This window comes from Glycine max, chromosome 8 (genome assembly GCF_000004515.6).
Source record: "Glycine max cultivar Williams 82 chromosome 8, Glycine_max_v4.0, whole genome shotgun sequence".
NCBI lineage: Eukaryota > Viridiplantae > Streptophyta > Magnoliopsida > Fabales > Fabaceae > Glycine > Glycine max.
Window position 1 is genome coordinate 40,050,878 of NC_038244.2, and position 20,301 is coordinate 40,071,178.

The 20,301-nt window shown below is 32.3% G+C and overlaps 2 protein-coding genes across 2 annotated transcripts; both read right to left on the reverse strand.

Annotated features, from left to right (window-relative positions):
* Nucleotides 1–5,586: 5,586 nt before the first annotated feature.
* Nucleotides 5,587–5,922, reverse strand: LOC102660601 (uncharacterized). Its single transcript, XM_006586492.2, has one exon. The coding sequence runs from the start codon at nt 5,920–5,922 to the stop codon at nt 5,587–5,589; it is 336 nt and encodes a 111-aa protein (XP_006586555.2).
* A 7,141-nt stretch (nt 5,923–13,063) lies between these two features.
* LOC102660726 (protein MAIN-LIKE 1-like) lies at nt 13,064–15,915 on the reverse strand. Its single transcript, XM_006586493.1, has 5 exons — nt 15,883–15,915; nt 14,190–14,399; nt 14,028–14,144; nt 13,255–13,914; nt 13,064–13,147 (listed from the first exon to the last, which is right to left on the reverse strand). Exons 1-5 carry the CDS (start codon nt 15,913–15,915, stop codon nt 13,064–13,066), a joined length of 1,104 nt encoding a protein of 367 aa, XP_006586556.1.
* Nucleotides 15,916–20,301: the final 4,386 nt, after the last annotated feature.

Below are 20,301 nucleotides of genomic sequence, written 5' to 3' on the forward strand. Positions count from 1 at the left end.
TAAAGTGAATTTTCAAGTTTGATAATCTTGATAAATCTAACTTAATTTCATATTGTGAAGTTTAATTTTGCTCGCATTTGTGGATGCAGGGGAAGGAATGCTTTTTGTGGATTGGAGTCATCCTTAAGAGACAATTGCCACTATTATTTCTTCACCCTGCGCAAAGACACATTATGCTGCTATGATCAATTAAAATAGAACATACCTTAGTCACCACCCCCAACAACAATGAAACAATTACAAAATTCCAATTCAACTGGCATTTACATGATTACATGGATAATATTAAGAGTAAAAAGAAACAAAATTTATAAAAAATTAATCGGTTTCTGACCCATGTGAGTTTGGAGGTGGGGCCCGGAGGGACACGTGGCGAAGCAGGGTGAGGTGGTGGTGAAGTCTTCGTTGACTACAAAGCTGCAGTGTGGTGATTTTTTAGTCAAACAACGGAGCTGGAGGCCAACCGCGACTGACTCCGTAATTTGAAGTACCCTGCTGCCACGGAAAATCATACAAAAACAGTAAATACATCGTTTATGCTCTGTTTTTTTTTTTTTTTTATCTAAAAAAATGTTATGTTTCTTTTATTCGTATGAATTAAAAAAGAAAAATGATATGCATATAACAATTTGTATGATAATTCAAGGGATAATTTTTTTAACTAACGAGTATGATTTACTCCCTTTATTCGTTTTAATAAGATCCTTCCAACTAAAATTATCAATAATTTATATTATTTTCTCAAAATTCACCTTAATATTTTTTTAAACTAATCATCTCTCTTTTTTCACTTAATTGTTTTTGACTTAATTATCACTCATATGATCTAATACTGATAAGCAAGAAAAAGAGTTAATCTCAATCATTTCTAAAGTAAATGATCAATTTCATCTCCACATTTCACTCACTGACAATTCGATCATTGTACTATGAAAATGATAAGTTATTCTACAATTGTGTAAATGTACTAAAAATTTTAATCCTATCATAAGTGATCTCCATTTTTGTTAATGGTGAGTGCATACGTGACACAAGGGACACTCCTTGTCAACTAATAATATTTTGGACTAAAATGCCACTGAGAAAAAAGTTCTTTTTCGTAATTTTGTAGTAATACTTTCTTCTATAATAACAAAATGATAACATGATAAGAAAATGGTCTATGATCATAATGTGAATTTAAAAATAGATATGTATCATTAAACTGCAAATTCTATTAACGTTTTTGTTATGTATTTGTTTCGACTTTACAAAAAAGAGAGTGTTATGAGTTTGAATTGAGGGGTAAAATAGTCATTTTAATAAAATTTAAAAGTTGGTAGAGATAAATAGCAATTCTTGTAGGACCAATAGCAATTGGATCCCTATAAATACTCAACCATGAAGCGTACTGCAGGGAGAATATAATGGTGGCCTTTTTTATGTTCCTTATATATGTGTGGGCTAAGCCTCAAGGGAAAGGACTCTGTCCCATTCTATGAAAAGCTTGTCATTGCTGATGTTGCTGAACTTATTGCACAAGGCAGGCACCAAAGTTATTTATTATTATTCGAGGAAAATCTAATGAAGGAGTTGTTACAAAGATGCCACCATTTCTACCAACAAAATACTATAATTAAGTCATCCTAATTTACTTTGAGGTTTCACTTTGAATACTCCCCCTTAACCAGTTTTCTAATAATATATATTTGGAAGTTGTGTAGTGAATTTCTATGTCATTGTCCAACCCACATCATGTACAAGTAGAACAACGCTTTGCATTAATAACTCAATTTTTATTCAAAGATGTATGATAGCTGAGAGTTATCTTGAAACTTTCTGACATTGTTCCCACCAACTTCTACATTGAAGCCAATATGACATATATGGAATTCAATTTAAGTGGACAAGTATTCACCGCGTGACCTTTTGATATTCATTTAATTAAAAAAGGTTTTAATTCTTATAAGGAAAAACAAAAAACATGTAGTCCTTACATATACATATAATTCAAGTTTTTGTTCTTATTATTTAGAGTACACTTTTCTCAGATTATCACCGTCAATATTTTTTTATAATAATAATGAACTGTCAAAAAAATTGTTCAAAAATTAAAACTTACAACTTTTTTTATATAAAAAGGATTAAAAATAAAAATACGAATAATTTTAGGGACCGAATGAACCATATATATAACCAATTTTTATTGTACCTTTTCCTTTTAAATATGAAACTGGTCATCTTTTTATTATCAGATTCTTTTTTTCTTTGATTTTAAACCTTTTAATTTTAAAATTGGTTTACCAGAAAAGACTCTGACAGCCGACAGGTCTCTTACCTAAAGAAAAGAAAGTTGACTCACATCGTTTAAATAAAAGGTCAAAACGATCAATGATAGGTAAATATATTTGATTTTTTTAAAGTTCATCATGCATATTCTTAACTTAAATTTTCGCTTAATTTGATCTCTTCCAGGAAATAAAGGGTTTGACCTTTTTCCTCAATAGCGAAAGAATTCATATAAAAACTTATAAATAGCATATTTTTAACAATTTTATTTTAAAAGGTCATTTAGGTGGCCCAATTATATTTATGATCCCAGTACGTTGGTATTCCCATAATATTATAGCATATCTTTGAATTCCATTTTCAGAGTCCTAGCCTAATCTCTTTTGTGTTTGAAAAGATGAAGGATGCTCCCAACTTTTAGTTTTCTTAATTATTCTATTTCACATACGCGTAAGCATGCTTTGATTACCTGTTTGGTAAAGTAAGATCCAAAGCTCAAATTATATTGCTATAGTACAAAAATATGAAAAAGATATATTACAAATCACAATCAAATTTGTAAAAAGAAGATGCCAAATCTGGAGTTATCAGCAAATAAAGTACCAGCTATACGGTGGATTCCTCTTATTTCTCTATTAAGGCCCTTTACAAAAGCCAGCCACTGATTGTATAATATAGCTTAAGAGTCCAAGATTCTTTGAATATTTGAACATCCACCAATTCTAGGTCAGATCTAATCTAAAAAACTTATTTGGTTCGGATAATATGCCTCTTAATAATAAAGGTTGAACTTAGTAATTATGAATGGGCTGTGATTGTAGAAAATACTAAAAGTTTAAAGTTTGGAAAACACGGTTATTAAAAATGTTTTGGTTTAATCTCATGTAAAAATGAGTTTGAAAGAAAAATGAGTTTGAATCATGTTTGATTACTCTTCAAAAATATGTTTGAGATTAAAATTTAATTTAAAATTAAAAGTCAATTTTTGAAATGCGACTATTAGAACATCTTTTTCAAACTCAATTTGCAAACTTAAATTTGGTGTAAACTGCAACCCTTAACCTTAAATTTGGTGTAAACTGCAACCCAAAGATGTACTAACATAATTCAATGTAATCTAACATATCCAAACTTAAGTTTGTAAATTACACACCAAACATGTACTAACATAATTCAGTGTAATCCAACATATATTGAGGAATTGTAGTTGAAATTATTATATTTCAATGGAATCCAACGAATAAAAATAAAATTAAAACAGGAGTCTTCTTTTGTAAAAAAAACTACCTTTATCTTAACCATACTTTTTCACCTCATTTTCTAACATGTCTTGTGTAGGCATCCATAGGTGCCCTACATATATGATTTGAATGGTACGGAACAGAGTTAGGTTTGAACTAATTACATGCATGTGTTTCCAATGCATACCATAGTAAAAGTTTAGGTCCGGTACATTCAGCTAGCATCAGATCATAAAAGATTTTCGGTGGTAGATTGTCGTTGAGACAGGTAAGCATTGCCTCTTTCTACCTTGTGAGTTGTGACAGCCCATTATACTCATCAATTGTCCAGATATTCAGATAATATCAAGCAATGTTAGATATAAAGTGCTTCCTATACTTACAATTGGATGTACCCCATGTTACTTCTGTCCATATATTCAGATAATATCATACAATGTTAGATATGAAGTGCTTCCTATACTTACAATAGGATGTGTTGGTTTTGTGGAGGAAATTATAAAAAAATAAAGGGAAAAAGAGAAACAATACGTATGCGAAGGAAATAGAATCATTCTATTCTAATTCAAATTGTTCTTAGCAGCGATACAATAAATAACAAAAGATAAACTAATTAGATAACAAGATATTAGCAAAACAGAATATTAATTAAAACTAACTTGCTCCTTAAAGATAGGAACCACTTATTTACTAGGTTAATCCATTAAAACTGACTTACTTCTAAAATATAGGAAACCAACTTATTCACTAAATCATATTTTAAAAACTCAAAAATAAAATATTATGCAGTTACAAAAGTATATCTTCAACACTCCTCCTTGCTTTTGGAACTGCAAACTCCAATTCTTTGACTTCAAGTTTGTTGATAGGTAGTGACTTTGTAAACATGTCAGCCAGTTGATCTTTAGACTTGCAGTAAATTAAGTTCACTTCTTCACTTTGTTGCATCTTTATCAAATAATAAACCTTGATGTTGAAATGTTTAGTCTTCCCATGACACACGGGATTGTTTGCAATAGCAATGACTACTTGATTCTCAACAAAAATTCCAGTTTTGTTCTTTTGAGCAAATAGAATGTTTGGTCTTGTTGTAGTGAGATATATTAGACATCCAATCAAGCTCCCATAATATCCTTCATCAATGTTATCAACACCTTCTTCCTTGCTGAACTTCTCCTTTTGATTCATTGGTGTGCTAACAGATTTGCATTCCTCCATTTGAAGCTTCTTCAAATTTTCTTTTGCATATTTCCTTTTTTTTCATGTTTAGCATTCTTTCAAGATGGCAATGATAAAGTCTCTTGTGCTTGAATTCCGTGTGTGTGACTTGAGTGAAATAGGTTGTATGTTTCTCCTCTGCTGGATCAAATGAGAAACTTTTACTTTTCATTTTAACCCTTAGAACTTTCCGGCCAACAATGTCATAGATAAAGCAATGTTGATGTTCAAATGACACTTTAAATCCCTTTTTAATCAACTGACCTACACTTAGCAAGTTTTGGTCAATGTTAGGTACATAAAGAACATCTGATATTAATTTGATACCTGAACACGTTGAAATTGCAACAGTTCCTTTTCCTTTTACAGGAATATAGCCACCATTCTCAATTCTGACCTTTGAGACATTAGTTGGCTTCAAATCCTTGAATAGAGTCTTATCATATGTCATGTGGTTCGTACAAACACTATCAACCAACCAACTTTCACTTGATTCACTACTCAAGAAGCATGTGACCACAAACAGTTGGTCCTCCTCGTCTTGATTAGCAATCTGAGCTCCCTCATCATGGTGATTTTTATTGGGGCAGATCACCGCTTCATGCCCTATCTGGTTGCACTTGTTACATTTTGCATCTGGTCTCCTCCAACATCTGAAAGATGCATGACCTTTTTTGCCACAATGCTGACAAGGTGGATAATTTTTCTTTTTATCCTTACCTTTGTTTTGGTTGTTTGCACTATTTTCGTTGCTTGCTGGTTGATTCTTCTTGAAAAAACCCTTTTTGCTTTCATCAACTTCATGATGTTTGGCGGGCAAAGCACCTTCGACAACACGATCTTGCCTCATCAACCTTCGCTACTCTTGAGCTTGCAGGGCATGTAGCACTTCTGCCAATGTGATTTTCGACAGATCCTTTGTGTTCTCCAATGAAGCTATAGATGTTTTATATCTCTCGGGCACTGTTACCAAAATTTTCTCTACAATTCTCGAATCAGCAATACCCAACAACTTTATCTTGTTGGCAATACCCAACAATTTGTTTGAGTATTCTTTGATTGTCTCTGACTCTTTCATCCTTTGAAGCTCAAATTCCCTCCTTAAATTTAGCACTTGCATGCTTCGTATTCTATCATCTCCAGCATATTCCTCTTTCAGATAATCCCAAATTGCTTTGGGTGATTTAAGAGTCATGATTCTGATGAATATCATTTGTGAAACACCAGTGAACAAACATGGCCTCGCCTTTGCCTTCTTCATCTTTCTTTCCTTGTGATTTTTAATTTGGGCCATGGTGGGATTTTCAGGCAGCGGATATATTTCATAATCCTCTTCAACAACATCCCACAAATCCAAAGACTCCATGTAGGATTGCATTTTCACTTCCCAAAGATCATAATTCTCTCCATCAAAGATTGGAAGAGTTATGTGGGAAAAACTTGCTTCACCTTCCATGGTGCAGGTCCCGTAAGAATAAGACTCTGATACCAATTGTTGGTTTTGTGGAGGAAATTATAAAAAAACAGAGGAGAAAAGAGAGTCAATACGTATGCAGAGGAAATAAAATCATTATATTCTAATTCAAATTGTTCTCAGCAGCGATACAATAAATAGCAAAAGATAAACTAATCAGATAACAAGATATTAGCAAAATAAAATATTAAAACTAACTTGCTCCTTAAAGATAGGAACCACTTATTTACTAGGCTAATCCATTAAAACTGACTTACTCCTAAAATATAGGAAACCAACTTATTTACTAAATCCTATTTTAAAAACTGAAAAATAAAATATTATGTAGTTACAAAAGTATATCTTCAACAGGATGTGCCCCATGTTACTTCTGCTCATGTAGAAGTCTCATATCTATTATGAGGTTGTGTCCAAGTCATTCTCTTTTAATGTCTTCCACGAAATAAATTACTCTAAATTATAGTTGGGAAATCTGGTCCAGTCATTAATTCAGTCAAAGTAGTAGTTTAGTGAATTAGTGATCCAATCAGTGGATCAGTAATTGGTTTAATTTGATCCAATATATATTAAAAAATCAAAATTATATATATATCTAAGTATATAACTAACATTATTTAAGTATATAACTAACATTATTTGAGTAAAAAAAGTTAATCCATATTCCAAAATAACAATTGATGATAATGAGACATCAAAATGGCATTGTAGAAGTGATCCATTTTTATTTTTAAAAAAATTGATCGGGTTGGACCAGTCCAACCACGATTCGGTTACCTAACTGGCCGGGTTTGACCAAGTCATCCCGAATTAATTGCATGACCGATCTAATAGAGGAATAGACCCGATTAGGCTACCAGGTTCCGATTGAACCGGTCCGACCGGCTAGGCCGAACCAGATTTCACAACTATCCTCTAAATATTCTGTCATGTTTTGATACACTTTATATTGTATCAACCTAACCATTAAATAAAGTCTAAATATCCTTAAAATAATATATACTAAACTTTAAATAATCTATCTATCTAGATATACATAAATAAATAGATGCAATATCAATAAATATATAAATAAAGTGTTTTTAAATATAATTAATATTTTTTCTTTTTTAAAATGATAAATATTTTAAAACAAATTAGAAATTCCAAAACATATTCAATAAGTGTAACTCAGTTGACAATACATGTTGAGTTTATATGAGAGGGCCTGGGTTTTGATCTCATAGAATAGACTCTTGGAGAAAGATAATGAGCTTTAAATGTGACTAAACTTTGGATCCAGAATTAGTCACATAATCAACTTAAAGGACCAAATCTTGTGGAGATAACTTGAGGTCTCATCGAGGAGTCAAATGTCCTAATTATAATGGTTAAAAAAATTCCAAATTATGATAGATAATTCAAAATGAAGTAATAAATAAAAAATTTTAATTTCTGTACACCCTTATTGTGAAAATTATATACACCACTAAAAAAACCGGATTCAACATCGCAAGTTCAACGTCGGTCCTCTGAAAATCGTCCTTATTTTCAAAACAATGGCATTTTTGTAAATATAATAAATATTTTAAAGACAGTTTTTACCAAAACCGCCTTCGTAGGGTTGAAACCATAATCCAAGGACGGTTTTCTCACAAAACCGTTGTTGATATCAAGTATTCAAAGATGATGGTTTTGAAAGACCGTCTGTGAATGAAGACCACTTTTTATTTTTACCTCTTCTGGTTAGGATTCCGCCGCGTGAAAATGTTGTGGCTGATGATATTCTAGGTCATTCTCCTCTCCCCCTCCCTTCAATCCTTCCACCCGTCAAAGCCATCCACTTCTCTGTCGTGCCTCTTCTTCCGCCCCACCATGCAGCTTCAACATGGGCGTGATGATCATAGATTTGGTGCAATGGCAGAAAATCAGGTACAACAAGAATGATCGAATCTATGAGTTGGGTTCTTTGTCATCGTTTGTGTTGGTGTTTGCAGGACACGTGGCGCCCATTGAGCACAGATGGAATCAGCACAGGTTGGGTGGCGATAACATGAAGGGGAGTTGCTGGGAGCACCATGTGCCGCGTGGCATAGCTCATCATTGCGAGATCAGGAAGCCTTAGGCCCGCGGAGACCCTCTCGCCGCTGAAAGAAGGACTCGACAGAACCGACAACGACGACCATGACTCCACGTGCGGAGAGGGTAGGTGGGGCCAATGGATGAAAGGATCACTCGTGAGAGCACCCTCTGTTTCTTCTTCTTCCTCCTCGTCCTCTTGTAAGAACAAAAAGTCTTATCTGAGGTTTCTTCTTGGCGTGTTAGGTTCTCCACTCGCCCCCGTCCATGTGTGCACCACAGATCCCTTCCCTCACCTCAGCATCAAAGACATCCCCTTTGTTTGTCCCCTCTTCTTGTTAAGTTGGTTATATTTACAGATCATATAGACCTAGGTTTAGAAATTGTTTCATTCCTCTTAATTATTAAGTTATGTTGTCTAAGATCAATAGATATTGTCATTATTATGTCATGTTAAGCATTTTGTTAGGTCACATTTGGAAAATTGAATTGGAAAATGTGTGTGAATGAGTATTATCACTTTTTTTTATCTTGTAGGAGACTTCTTCTGCTCAGTACATATTGGGGCAGTACATGGCTGCTAGTGGAGGGCAGAGGCTTTAGAATTAGATTAACAATGCGTATGCCATGGGAAAGGTAAGGATGATAGCCTCTAAGTTTGAGACCGCAAACAAGGTCTTGTGAGCCTATGAGACTTGTTGAGTTTGATTTGACTGTGAAAAGAATAAGAAATTTTTTAGTGTTCCTCTTTGAACTTACTCTGTACTTCTCCCTTTTGTTTTTATTTTTTATTTTACTTGTATGTGGTTTCTACTTTGTATTTCAAATCTTGTTTCATTAGTTTAAATACATGTTTATTAATTTTTACTGATTCCTTCACAGCTACATGCTTGAAGAGGGTGAAGCTTGCTCTAACTCTTGTAATCTATTGTTGGCTGACATGTTCACTAAGTCCTTCAAAGGCTTGTGTTTACTACATTTATAATAAGCTTGGCTTATATGGCATATATCCTCCAACTTGAGGAGTGTTAGATATCATATTTAACACATGTTAATCATGAAAATAGTTGTTAGCTTGTCACTAGAAATTAGGGGCTTTTATATTATCAGATATCATATTTAACCCAAGGTGGCTATTTTTTTCTCTAGGTCCTCCATGTTTCTTTAAATAATTTTAGTTTGTTATATTTCTTTAAATAATTCAATTATTGTTATTATTATTATTTGGGACTTTGTATCATCATATGAAAATAAAATATGTTTTTCTATTTTTTTAAATAAAACATTCTAAGACAGTTATTTAAAAAATCATCTTAGAAATTATATATTCTAAGACATATCTTTTCTAAGAACTGTCTTAAAAGAGTATTATTTTAAGACGATTCTCTAGAAGGGTATGCTTCTGAGACGGTTCTTAGTTAACACCGTCTTAGAAAAGATGGTTTTTAGATAAAATCGTCTTAGAAAGATATCATTTTCTAAGACGGTTATTTATGGAACCGTCGTCGAAACTATTGACTTTCAACGACGTTGACTTCAAAGACGGTTCAAAATCGTCTTTAAAAGTGATTTAGAATCGTTGTTGTATGGCTATTTTGCATTAGTGATGCTATCAACGTATAAAAAAAATCATGGTTATATAACTTTTAAAATAATTATTGTAAAAATCAACTAACTTATCATACATAACATTTTGGTTGAAGACAAGGGCAGACCCATGATTTAACAATTGGGAGGTCAAATATATTAACTAACATCAAAATTTATACTATGTTTACATAATTATGTATTTTTAAAATTCATCTAAGAATATATAATGGAGAATATGTTTACATAGAAGATAAATTAAATATTTTTTAAAAGACCCAAAATTACAAATAACAATCATCAATTTCACATTCCACCAAGAACCCTAATGAATATGTTAAACATTATTTTTTTTACAAAAAATCTTGTTATGTTAAAAATCTATTAAATTAAAATAAACTATATTATTCACTCAATTATCTTTTACATCAATAGTAGTCAATAACATTGAAAAATAATTTACTTTCGGACCGTTACAAAATAGAAGAAGAAAGGTATTGTGTCATGACAAAGACTATAACTTTATAATAGACCTTTGAAGTAATTTGATATATAATACAAAAGATAGAATATTTATTGATGTGTTTCAAAATTTAACTAAACACTTTCTTATATAATGTTTGTAAATTTGACTCATTGATAAAGATGAATGATAACCTTTCATTTTGAAATCAATATAAAGAGAATGCTAATAAAGTTATTTGATTACAATCAAATTATATATAATCTTTAATTCTTAAATTATTTATAATTTTTAAAATAATAATATAATATTAACTATTGGAAAGAAAAATATATGGTACTCAAATATTATCTACAACAATAAAAAAGATACAATTATTTCTACAACAAATACTAAAAAGAATAGAATATTTTGTTAAAAATATTTAAATTACTTTTATGTTATACTTAAATAATATTATTTACATAATTAAACCCCTAAATAAAAATAAATATTTAATATATATATATATATATATATATATATATATATATATATATATATATATATATATATATATATATATACATATTTAAAAATAAATTGAAAATTTTAGGGGGAGCAAGGCCCCCTAATACTAAACCCGCCTCCACCCCTAATTGAATAAGAGAAATAAAGTATAATTGAAGAGAATACGTGAGAATTAAAATGAAAAGGGTTGTTTGGTTGAAGAAAAAAAGTATAAAATTGAAGAAAAATATGATTTAAATTAAAATTATTTGATTGAAAAAAATAAAAAAATAAAATTGTTTAATTTATGAAAATACTATCTTAACCTTTATTATAAATATTTATTTATAAAAGAGGTCTTCTTTTTGTCCCAAAGCAGCAGACACAATGTCAATTTCCTCTCAACAAATCCAATCAGTTAAGAGAGGATTTATTTTTACGCAAGTCTCAACCAAAATTTTAAATTCTTTTCTCCCTTTTTCATTCAACTAAGTTATTCAAAATATCAAACTTTCTTTCTCTTCCATGCTCTCCCCCTCCCACTTCTATTTTTACCTAACCAAATAAAGGGTAAGAGAACTCACCACAGCTTACAATCAAGTACACTAAAAACTGGATTATCAAAATTCTTCCAAGTAGGGATGGAACTAGACAAAATTATCAAGAGAGCCAAAAATTTAATATAGTAAATATATAAAATCTCTCTTTCTTTTCTTACAACCAAACACAAAGTTAGTTTTATATTTCCAAGAGTTGGTGCATTAATATCATTGGAGGGTAGCTAGTTGTTGTCCCCAGGAGTAGACTATTTTTTTAATTGATAAATATTAGTTGTTAATTATTAATTTTTTTATTAATGAAAGAATAAAACTTACAATATTTTATTTTATTCCTTCTCATTTTATCATTCAACTTTCGTTTTATTCTTTCTCATTTTATCACCCAACTAATCTTAGGTTGTTGCTAGGTGCATCCAACATTATTGCTGGTGCACCCAGCAGCCTTTCATAATCCCATAAGTGCCCCTGCATTTTTTCCTTTTGCGGATCATCTTGATCTGTAAAAGACTTACGGATCAAGTTGATCCGTAAGTCTTTTATGGATCAACTTCATCCGTAAGAGACTGAATTTTTTTAAAACTTAAACTTTATTAAAACGGATTATCATTAAAGTAATTAATTAGTAATAAATAATGTAGATATGTTTTAAATTTTAAATGACATTTCTAATTTACTAAGGCAATAATTATATAGCATTTCTAATTTACTTACTTCCATTCATAATATTTTGATGAATTTGGAATAAATTTCGGATCAAGTAATTTAAACATAATTGCAAAATAACATGTAAACATTAACACTAATTTATAAACTAATATTATTAATCAAAATAACTTAAAATATACAAAATATTCAGTCAAATACATCGTCCAAAACTAATAATATGAAAGGTGTCAATAAACTATGGCTAATCTGTGCGCCGCCTACGTCGAGACCTGACATGCATATTGCGGTCTTCCGTGACACCCCTGGCAATCCTGAGGCATTTTTTGGATGACCTCATGTGTCGATGTGTCTGGCCTGACTTCATTTAGGCTAAGGTGATGCTCTAACATCTCTGCGATGGAATGACAAACCTCCTATTAAATTGAAAACAAACGAATTACACAAATTAGTATTAAAATAATTCAAGTAAAAGACATACATGTAACCAAATAGTAACACTTACCACTACATGCCTGGGCTCGTCCGCATTAGAATCCACATGTGTCGATGTTGGTGCTGGCTCCTGAGGGATACGTGACTCTGGCACCTGAGGGATTTGTCTGGGCTGCATTGCAGATGCATCTCGAGGAGGATCTGATGTCTATGGCGTAGTCATGAATGGTTGTGATTTCACGAAGAATCAATCGATGTAGTCGGGCGCACACTGACCTGGCATAACACATGTGTCACCTGCTGGCGTCAGATGGTCTGAGTAGTGGGTCCGCCTATCGTCTGCGTCATCAAATGACACCCATGAATTGACAGGGTGTGTAGGAATGCATTGGACGTATCCGAACTAGCGCATAACCCTCTCCGGTCTGTATCTGACAACAATAGACCCCCAACGGAGTTGTCCTGAGAAACATGAAATCAGATGAAACTCTTGGATCGGTCGGTGCTCCGCATATGGCATCCAGCAGACATTTAGAATTCTGAGATGATCCAAGCGCTGCCTGTACATCTCCGTAGATATCTTCTTCATAGTCTTCTTTGTGGCAATTCACTAACACGTACGTGGTGGCACCTCGTCGTAGTTCGGATCAGCATTGCATTCTGCAACTAACGGAAAGTGCTCATATATCCAACACTACAGAGGTTACATGAAAATCATACAAATTTCAAAATGAACGTCTGAGATAAAATACCCTCATTAAAACATTTTTGTAATTAACTTATGAAAAACATGTTAATTACCTGTAACAACGTGATGTAACCAGAAACCTGTTGGCTGGTGCTGATACTGGCATCATTAAGCTGATCGTACATATGGACGAGGCCAGCAGCTCCCCATGCATACCTCCTAGTCTGAGTGAGGTCACGCAGGACGTCTAAGAATACAACATGAACATGGGTTGTACTCTTATTAGCAAAAAGAGTGCAACCCAGAGGATGCAGAAGATAAGCACGAGCTGCAACTGTCCAGTGTTGGGTTTGACATTTGCATTGATAAATGTCTCGTACCCAAGACAGGTGTACGTATGGTCCACAACAATGTCGTGTCTTGGCCATGGCTACCTCTAGTGAGACCATCAGTAACTCAACCAACATTAGCACCGCCTCATCGATGTGTAGAGGCTGGAAGGCGTGGAAGTCGCCAACGATCGGCAAATGAAGAAAAGACGCGACATCGTCCAGCGTGATGGATACCTCCCCTACTGGAAGATGGAAAGTACTCGTCTCCCGGTGCCACCTCTTGACAAACGAGGATATAAGTCCATGATTGCCGGTGTCTACTGAACACATGATCAAAGGAATTAATCCTGTCCCAATAACCATCTCCTCAATTGTAGGAACATGTCTGCCTAATTTATGCACCTTCCTCCCATGGGAGGATAACTTCAACTCAGGACGTTCCTGAATTGAAGTATAAAGGAACAAACAATTTGTTCAAATAATATTTTGAAGTAACCAAAAACTCAATAAAAAATAATACTTAACGGATAACTTAAATTGAATATTATAAATACCTCTCCGGACCATACGCTAGTTGCAACATGCTCAGCATACTCCGTAAGCACTGATGGGTCCCTAGGTCCACCAGGAAATCCCTCAGCCTCATCTAGAGCATCCTCTGCACCAGTATCCTGTGCGTTAGTCTATGAACCGGTCTCCTGTGCGTCAACATCTACCATCGGCTCATTGCCAGCTATAGCAGGCTCAGCCTCTGGTACTGCAGGCACATCATTGGCAACAGTGATAGGTACCCGTTGCATGAGTGCCAATGCGGTCGGCCTTCGACGCTGGGGAGCACCATCAAAATCATCACCATCCTTTTTCCCCAGACCTCTGCCAACAATCCTACCTACGGCACGGCCTAATCCTCTAATCTTAACCGCGATCTGCAAATGTTTACCACACAATTTCAAAGGGTATTTTGCATTTTCCCTTCTCAAGGAGAAATTTAGAAATTTTATGTTTGTGTGTGTATGGTTTTGGAAATTTGATTTGGTTTGGTTTGGGAGAGGTTTTGAAAGTAAGGATTTTATATTGAAGGGGAAGGTTCGAGAATTTTGGTGCTTTGTGTTTGGGTTTGGACTTTCGAATGATTGACCAGTTTGAAGAAGACTTGATAATGGAATCGTTGGGTTTGGAGGAGTGTCTAAATATATGGTGGCTAGTAAGAAGGAGTGAGTGACCAAAATGTTTTATTTGCCCAATACTTATTTGGATATAGTTGAATGTGTGTTTCTGAAAATTACTTGGATATAGTTTTTGCCTAAATGTCACTCTCGACATATTTCTTTGCTCATTTTCTCATGTGCCTAATGGTTGGGTTCAGTCTCGACATAGTTTTTGTCCATATTTTTCAGCTATGTCATGGATGAGCTAGGTTCACCTTTGTGGCATCCGAGTGGCACCATTTATTTCTCTTATTGCTAACATAGTTTATGACTCTATTTTATGGTTAATGATCTATTATACAACAATTTCAGGAAGTTTTGGACCTAATTAGTTTACTACTTTGAGGCATATGACAAGCACCATCACAAATTCTTGTCTAAATTTAAGGATTCTAATCCTTTTTAGGCACATGAGAAGCACCATATGAAAAGCCCTTAAAAAAGATTACAGGGTTCTAATTTTTTTTAGCATCCTTTTGGGATTCTAAAGAGTGACTAAATTTAACGTCTTGAAACACATAAGTAGGAGAAACTTTGAGCAAAACTTAATAGTTTGTGTTCAAAGCAAAGCTACACCCTAATATTTTGTGTTCCTATTTTCAATTGCATATTCACTACCATACAGGATATAAATAAAGTAATAAACCGATGAAACCTTCAAAATATAAATTCACACCAAACAAAATATCTTAAACAAGCATTATATTTTCATACATTATACAATACAAACCAAAAAACCTCAAAACCAATTTTCAAAACAATAACTTAAACAACCATTATACAATATCATACTTCAGGCTAAAAACTTCAAAAGTAACCCTAAATCCTTATTAAAAACCATTTTTCATTAATTATAACCTAATTTAAACTTCTTAAATTTAAAAAAGCTTCTTGCGGATCAACTTGATCCGCAAGCTTGACGCAAATCAAGTTGATCCGCAAGAAGCATGCGGATCAAGTTGATCTGCACTTGATGCTTGCGGATCAAGTTGATCCGCATGCTGCTTGCGGATCAAGTTGATCCGCGTTAGGCTTGCGGATCAACTTAATCCGCGCGAAGCGTGCCTGAATCCTACCAAATGCGGATCAACTGAAACCTAAGGGGATCATCTACATCCCTACCCTATGACTACTGTGCTCAAGTATAACGCAAACGCGGATCAGCCAAATGCATACGCGGATCAACTATCCTAAGCACTACACAAAAACCCCACAATGGAAACGCAAACGACATCGAGGGAGAAGAGTGCATAACTCGACAATGTCGACACGCTGAAGGAGAAGAAGAAGAAGAACAAAGCAATGGGCCAAGAAGCGGAGGAGAAGACGACGCTGCAGAACGGAGCTGGGTGGAAGAAGAAAACCAAGAAGCGCTGGATTGCTGGGTGCACAGGCCACAGGGTCGCAGAAGAAGGAAGAAGGTTGTAGAACAAGAAGAAGAAGCGCAAAAGAAGAAAAGCCTCGTGGGTGGATGCAAAACTTTTAAAAAAATAAGCAATGATATTTTTTACTTTTATCCTTAAGTGCTGGGTGCACCTAGCAACTCCCATTACAACGAGAAGCGGAATAGTGAGAATAACAAAATCTATAGCTAGGTCACTGACTATCCGCTCAAATCGAATGACATTGGGAGATTCATAGTAGTACTCTAATCCGACTATAGATTTAGACACGTAAAATCAATCTTGGAATCATATGCATATGAAAGGAATGGGAAAAAATAATCCCTGATTGGACCATGCCACAGTCTCAAAACTTTTGAAATTTCCATAGCTAAAGTCAAAAGCATTCAAAAAAGCTTGAAGGTCTAAAACTGAGAATTGGTATTTCCTGGCTTGGTCCCATCTACCTAAGATTTGTTTGGGACTTAGCATATCTCCTATAATAACGTGTCGCCTTGTGGATAGCTTATCTTTGAATAAAATTGCACTCGCTAATAATTGATTCGCATTCTACATATAGCAATATTATGGGAAATTTGAATCAGATTTGCTTTCTCTCTCTGTAGTCCCTATCATTTAAATTGTTCCCGTGAGACAGGATAAGAATTGATATAGGACGCGTGAAAAATAAAAAGAAAAAAGTTAATATGATTGTACAATGAAAATGAGAAAAGCGACGAATGAGGGAAAGTGGAGACAATCTTAACTATGTTTGAGTGAACATTTGGGTATGTTTATTTAAGTACGTGATGCACGTTTACAAGGACAAAATGTGAAAGTAAATATTTGCTTCCAGCTCATCTAACATTGGACTAGGTCTCAACTATGAAAACAAAGGCTAAGAATTTATTTTTGAATTATTTTAATATATAAAATTTATTTATTTATATTAAAGTTGTTCTTTTTTATCATTAATAAATATTAACTTTATATTAATCTCTAATTCATATAAATTTATATATATAGACTATATTTGGTAAAACTGACTGGAAACTAAAAAATTAGTTGAAAGCTAGAAAAATTAACTTATTAAATTATAAGTGTACGGTAAAATTAGTGGTTGAAGTAGTTAAAAAAAGTATAAAATGATTAAAAAATAATAAAATCATAAAATCATAATTTATTTAAAAATGATAACCAAAAAATTTGATAAATATATTAAGAATAAAAATGAAAAAAAAATATAAGAAGTAGTACTTTAAAAAATGATACTTGAAGAAACATTTCAAAAAACACTAAAAGCTATTAAGAAATTACTAAAAAAAATTATTTACCGAACATAAATACTTTACCAAACATAACCATAACCATCACACCATGTAATTTAATGGTTGAATTGATAATACTTAATTACTTATAGTGTGAGATTTAGATTTCAAATTTGAACATGAATTAAAACTCCCTTCAAGTCTCTTAAGACACTCAAAGAAAATAGTCATAGGTGTGCCCTTTGTCTCTTCAACTTCATAAAGTGAAGTTCAAGAAGTGTCAATTTCACTTGATAGATTTGTTGTTTGTTTTAAAGTATTCATTATTATGTTCAAATTTGAGCAACTTATGAAGGTTTATAAGAAATTCATTTTGATGTTACTATAAGGAAGAACTTATTATGATATAGGTTCATTCTAATGAAGACTTCATAATGTTTACTTGTAGATATCTTGACTTCATGTTGATTTATTGTTGATTTATTGTTGATTTATTCTTTACAGCAAGAATCATTCTGAAGTAACTTACTTCAACATTAATAGCTTATGTAAGTTGTCATAGATGTCTTGCTTAATTTGTCTTGGTAAAGGCTTTTGGACATTCTTCATAACATCATTTTGATGTTCCACATCAGAATCTCTGGAAGACTTGTATCAACTTCAGCTCAATGCATCTTCTAATGATACTAACTTTAGTCTTGTGATGAATCCTCATTCATTCTGATTCATATGAAAGACAAGATGTTGTTTCATGTATCTTTTATAGTTGTCAACTTCAGTCTTCTGATGAGTGTCCACTCATATTGTGATTCATGTGAAAGAAATTATGTTGCTTCATGCATCATTATGATGTTGTTCCATCATTTTGATGCTTCAATCTCAGAATCCTACAAAATCTTGACTCTAGTCCGACTTCTATACATCATTCTGATGTTTCATTCTCAAAATCCTTCAAGGTCTTGATTTTGGTCCAACTTTTGTTCATTATTCTAATGTTGTATTCTCATTGTAGGCTCTGATATTTCTTATGAGTGAGGCCTTCTTGATGTCCATTGAAACGTGCTAAGATTGAGGTCTACAGTTGAAGCTCTAACTCATCATTTAGAGGGAGCTTCATTCAATCTTGTGAGACATCTCTCTTAATACAATGTTGAGACATCCTTTCTAAACTTGGTTTGAACTCATCAATATACTTGTTTTGATCTGCTCTTTATATTTTCAACTAAAACACTTAACAAATATGTTTGTTTGCTTTGCTTTCTTTAACCATCCTTATAATTTGTTTTACTAATGGTTTGTTATAATCAAAACCTTGGGGTCTAGATTCAACATTTTTTGAAACTCAGTTGTATAAGTTATTGCAATATAAATTTCAAATTAATCAAAGTAAATAAAATTAAAGTATAAGTGAAAATAATATATTTCATAATATAAAGATGTTGCTACATACTGACATTAATCTTTTTCAATATATTTTCCTACTCTTTTTTTGCTATCAATTGATCAAGCTTTGTTTTGAAAACTCTACATACCAAATATGTTTTGTGTCTAAGGTTGACCACTGTTATAAGTAGTCCACCATGAACCACAATTAACAACTATTTGATTCATCACGGTGCATAATATTATCATGAACCCTCCTTCACCAAAACATGTCGTTCTCTCTGTCCCTCCATCTCCCAATGCCCCTAGACTCCCGTGACTCCTCCAATGCAAACCATTTTGTACATTAACATTGGAAAAAATAAATGTTTAATTTTTAAATAAACCAATTAACATAACATTTTTTTGATCATGATTTATAGATATCTTATTATTCTTAATGTTAGAAAAATTAAATATTTCTTAACACGATTAAATATACTAAGTTTTAATGTCTTCCAAAAATTTCATCATATAAAACTACTCTTTTATTTAATTTAAATTTATGTAAAAAGAATTGTACACACAAATCTAGCTCTCATTGTTACACATTATACATATATAATTTTTTTAAAATAAAATATTTGATATATATATATATATATATATATATATATATATATATATATATATATATATATATATATATATTTCAAAATAAATACTGTATGACTAATGAGTAACTAGAATACAAATAAAAGGACGGCACACGAGGCAAAACGTGCATTCTATCGCTCCCACGATTAGCGATGTAGATACTCTGCAGACTGCTCTCGGAGTTCTCGTTACAAACTTCACTTGAAGATAGAAAACTAGCTAGAAATGTTTACGTATTCGTATAGATAATTTTAAAAAATAATATTATATTTTTATTATTCCTTTGTTATTTTATTAAAGATACTTATATATTTTTCGTTTAATAAATGAAAGAGTTAGTAAAAAGATAATATATGGAAATTCAATATGACTTTTTAAAAAACTTTTATGTTAACTAATAATTATATAAATTTATAAATTAATTTATATAATTATAAACTTACATCACACAACTTAAAAATAGGTTTGAGGATAACTAATACTAGTTATTTCAGCTTAATTAATACTTTTGAATTATGTGTGGCTACCATAAATACTTAGAGAAATAACATTATCATCATAATTGTTTCATTTAGTTCGATCATATTTTTTAATAGATAATAGTTGTAGTCTATTTTATATTTAAAATATATTATGATAATAATAAATAGAGAAATTTAGAATTATATTTAAATTTGTGTTCTTCAAGCAACAAAATTTAGGTCAATCTCTCCTATTAATTTTTTTATTAGTATCTAAGAAAAGTAAACTTTCTTTCTATTTTTCAAGTTTAAACACTATACTCTTGTTAAACTTATCTAATCTAGTTTGTGCATGACACACTTTACTCTTAGGGAGAAACTTCTATTTAAAGTGTTAAACAGATATGAATTTGAACTTTCAAAAGAGAGATTTGATTTAAAATGGTTAAATTATAATTTTGATCCCCCCTAATTTCTCAAATTCTTGATT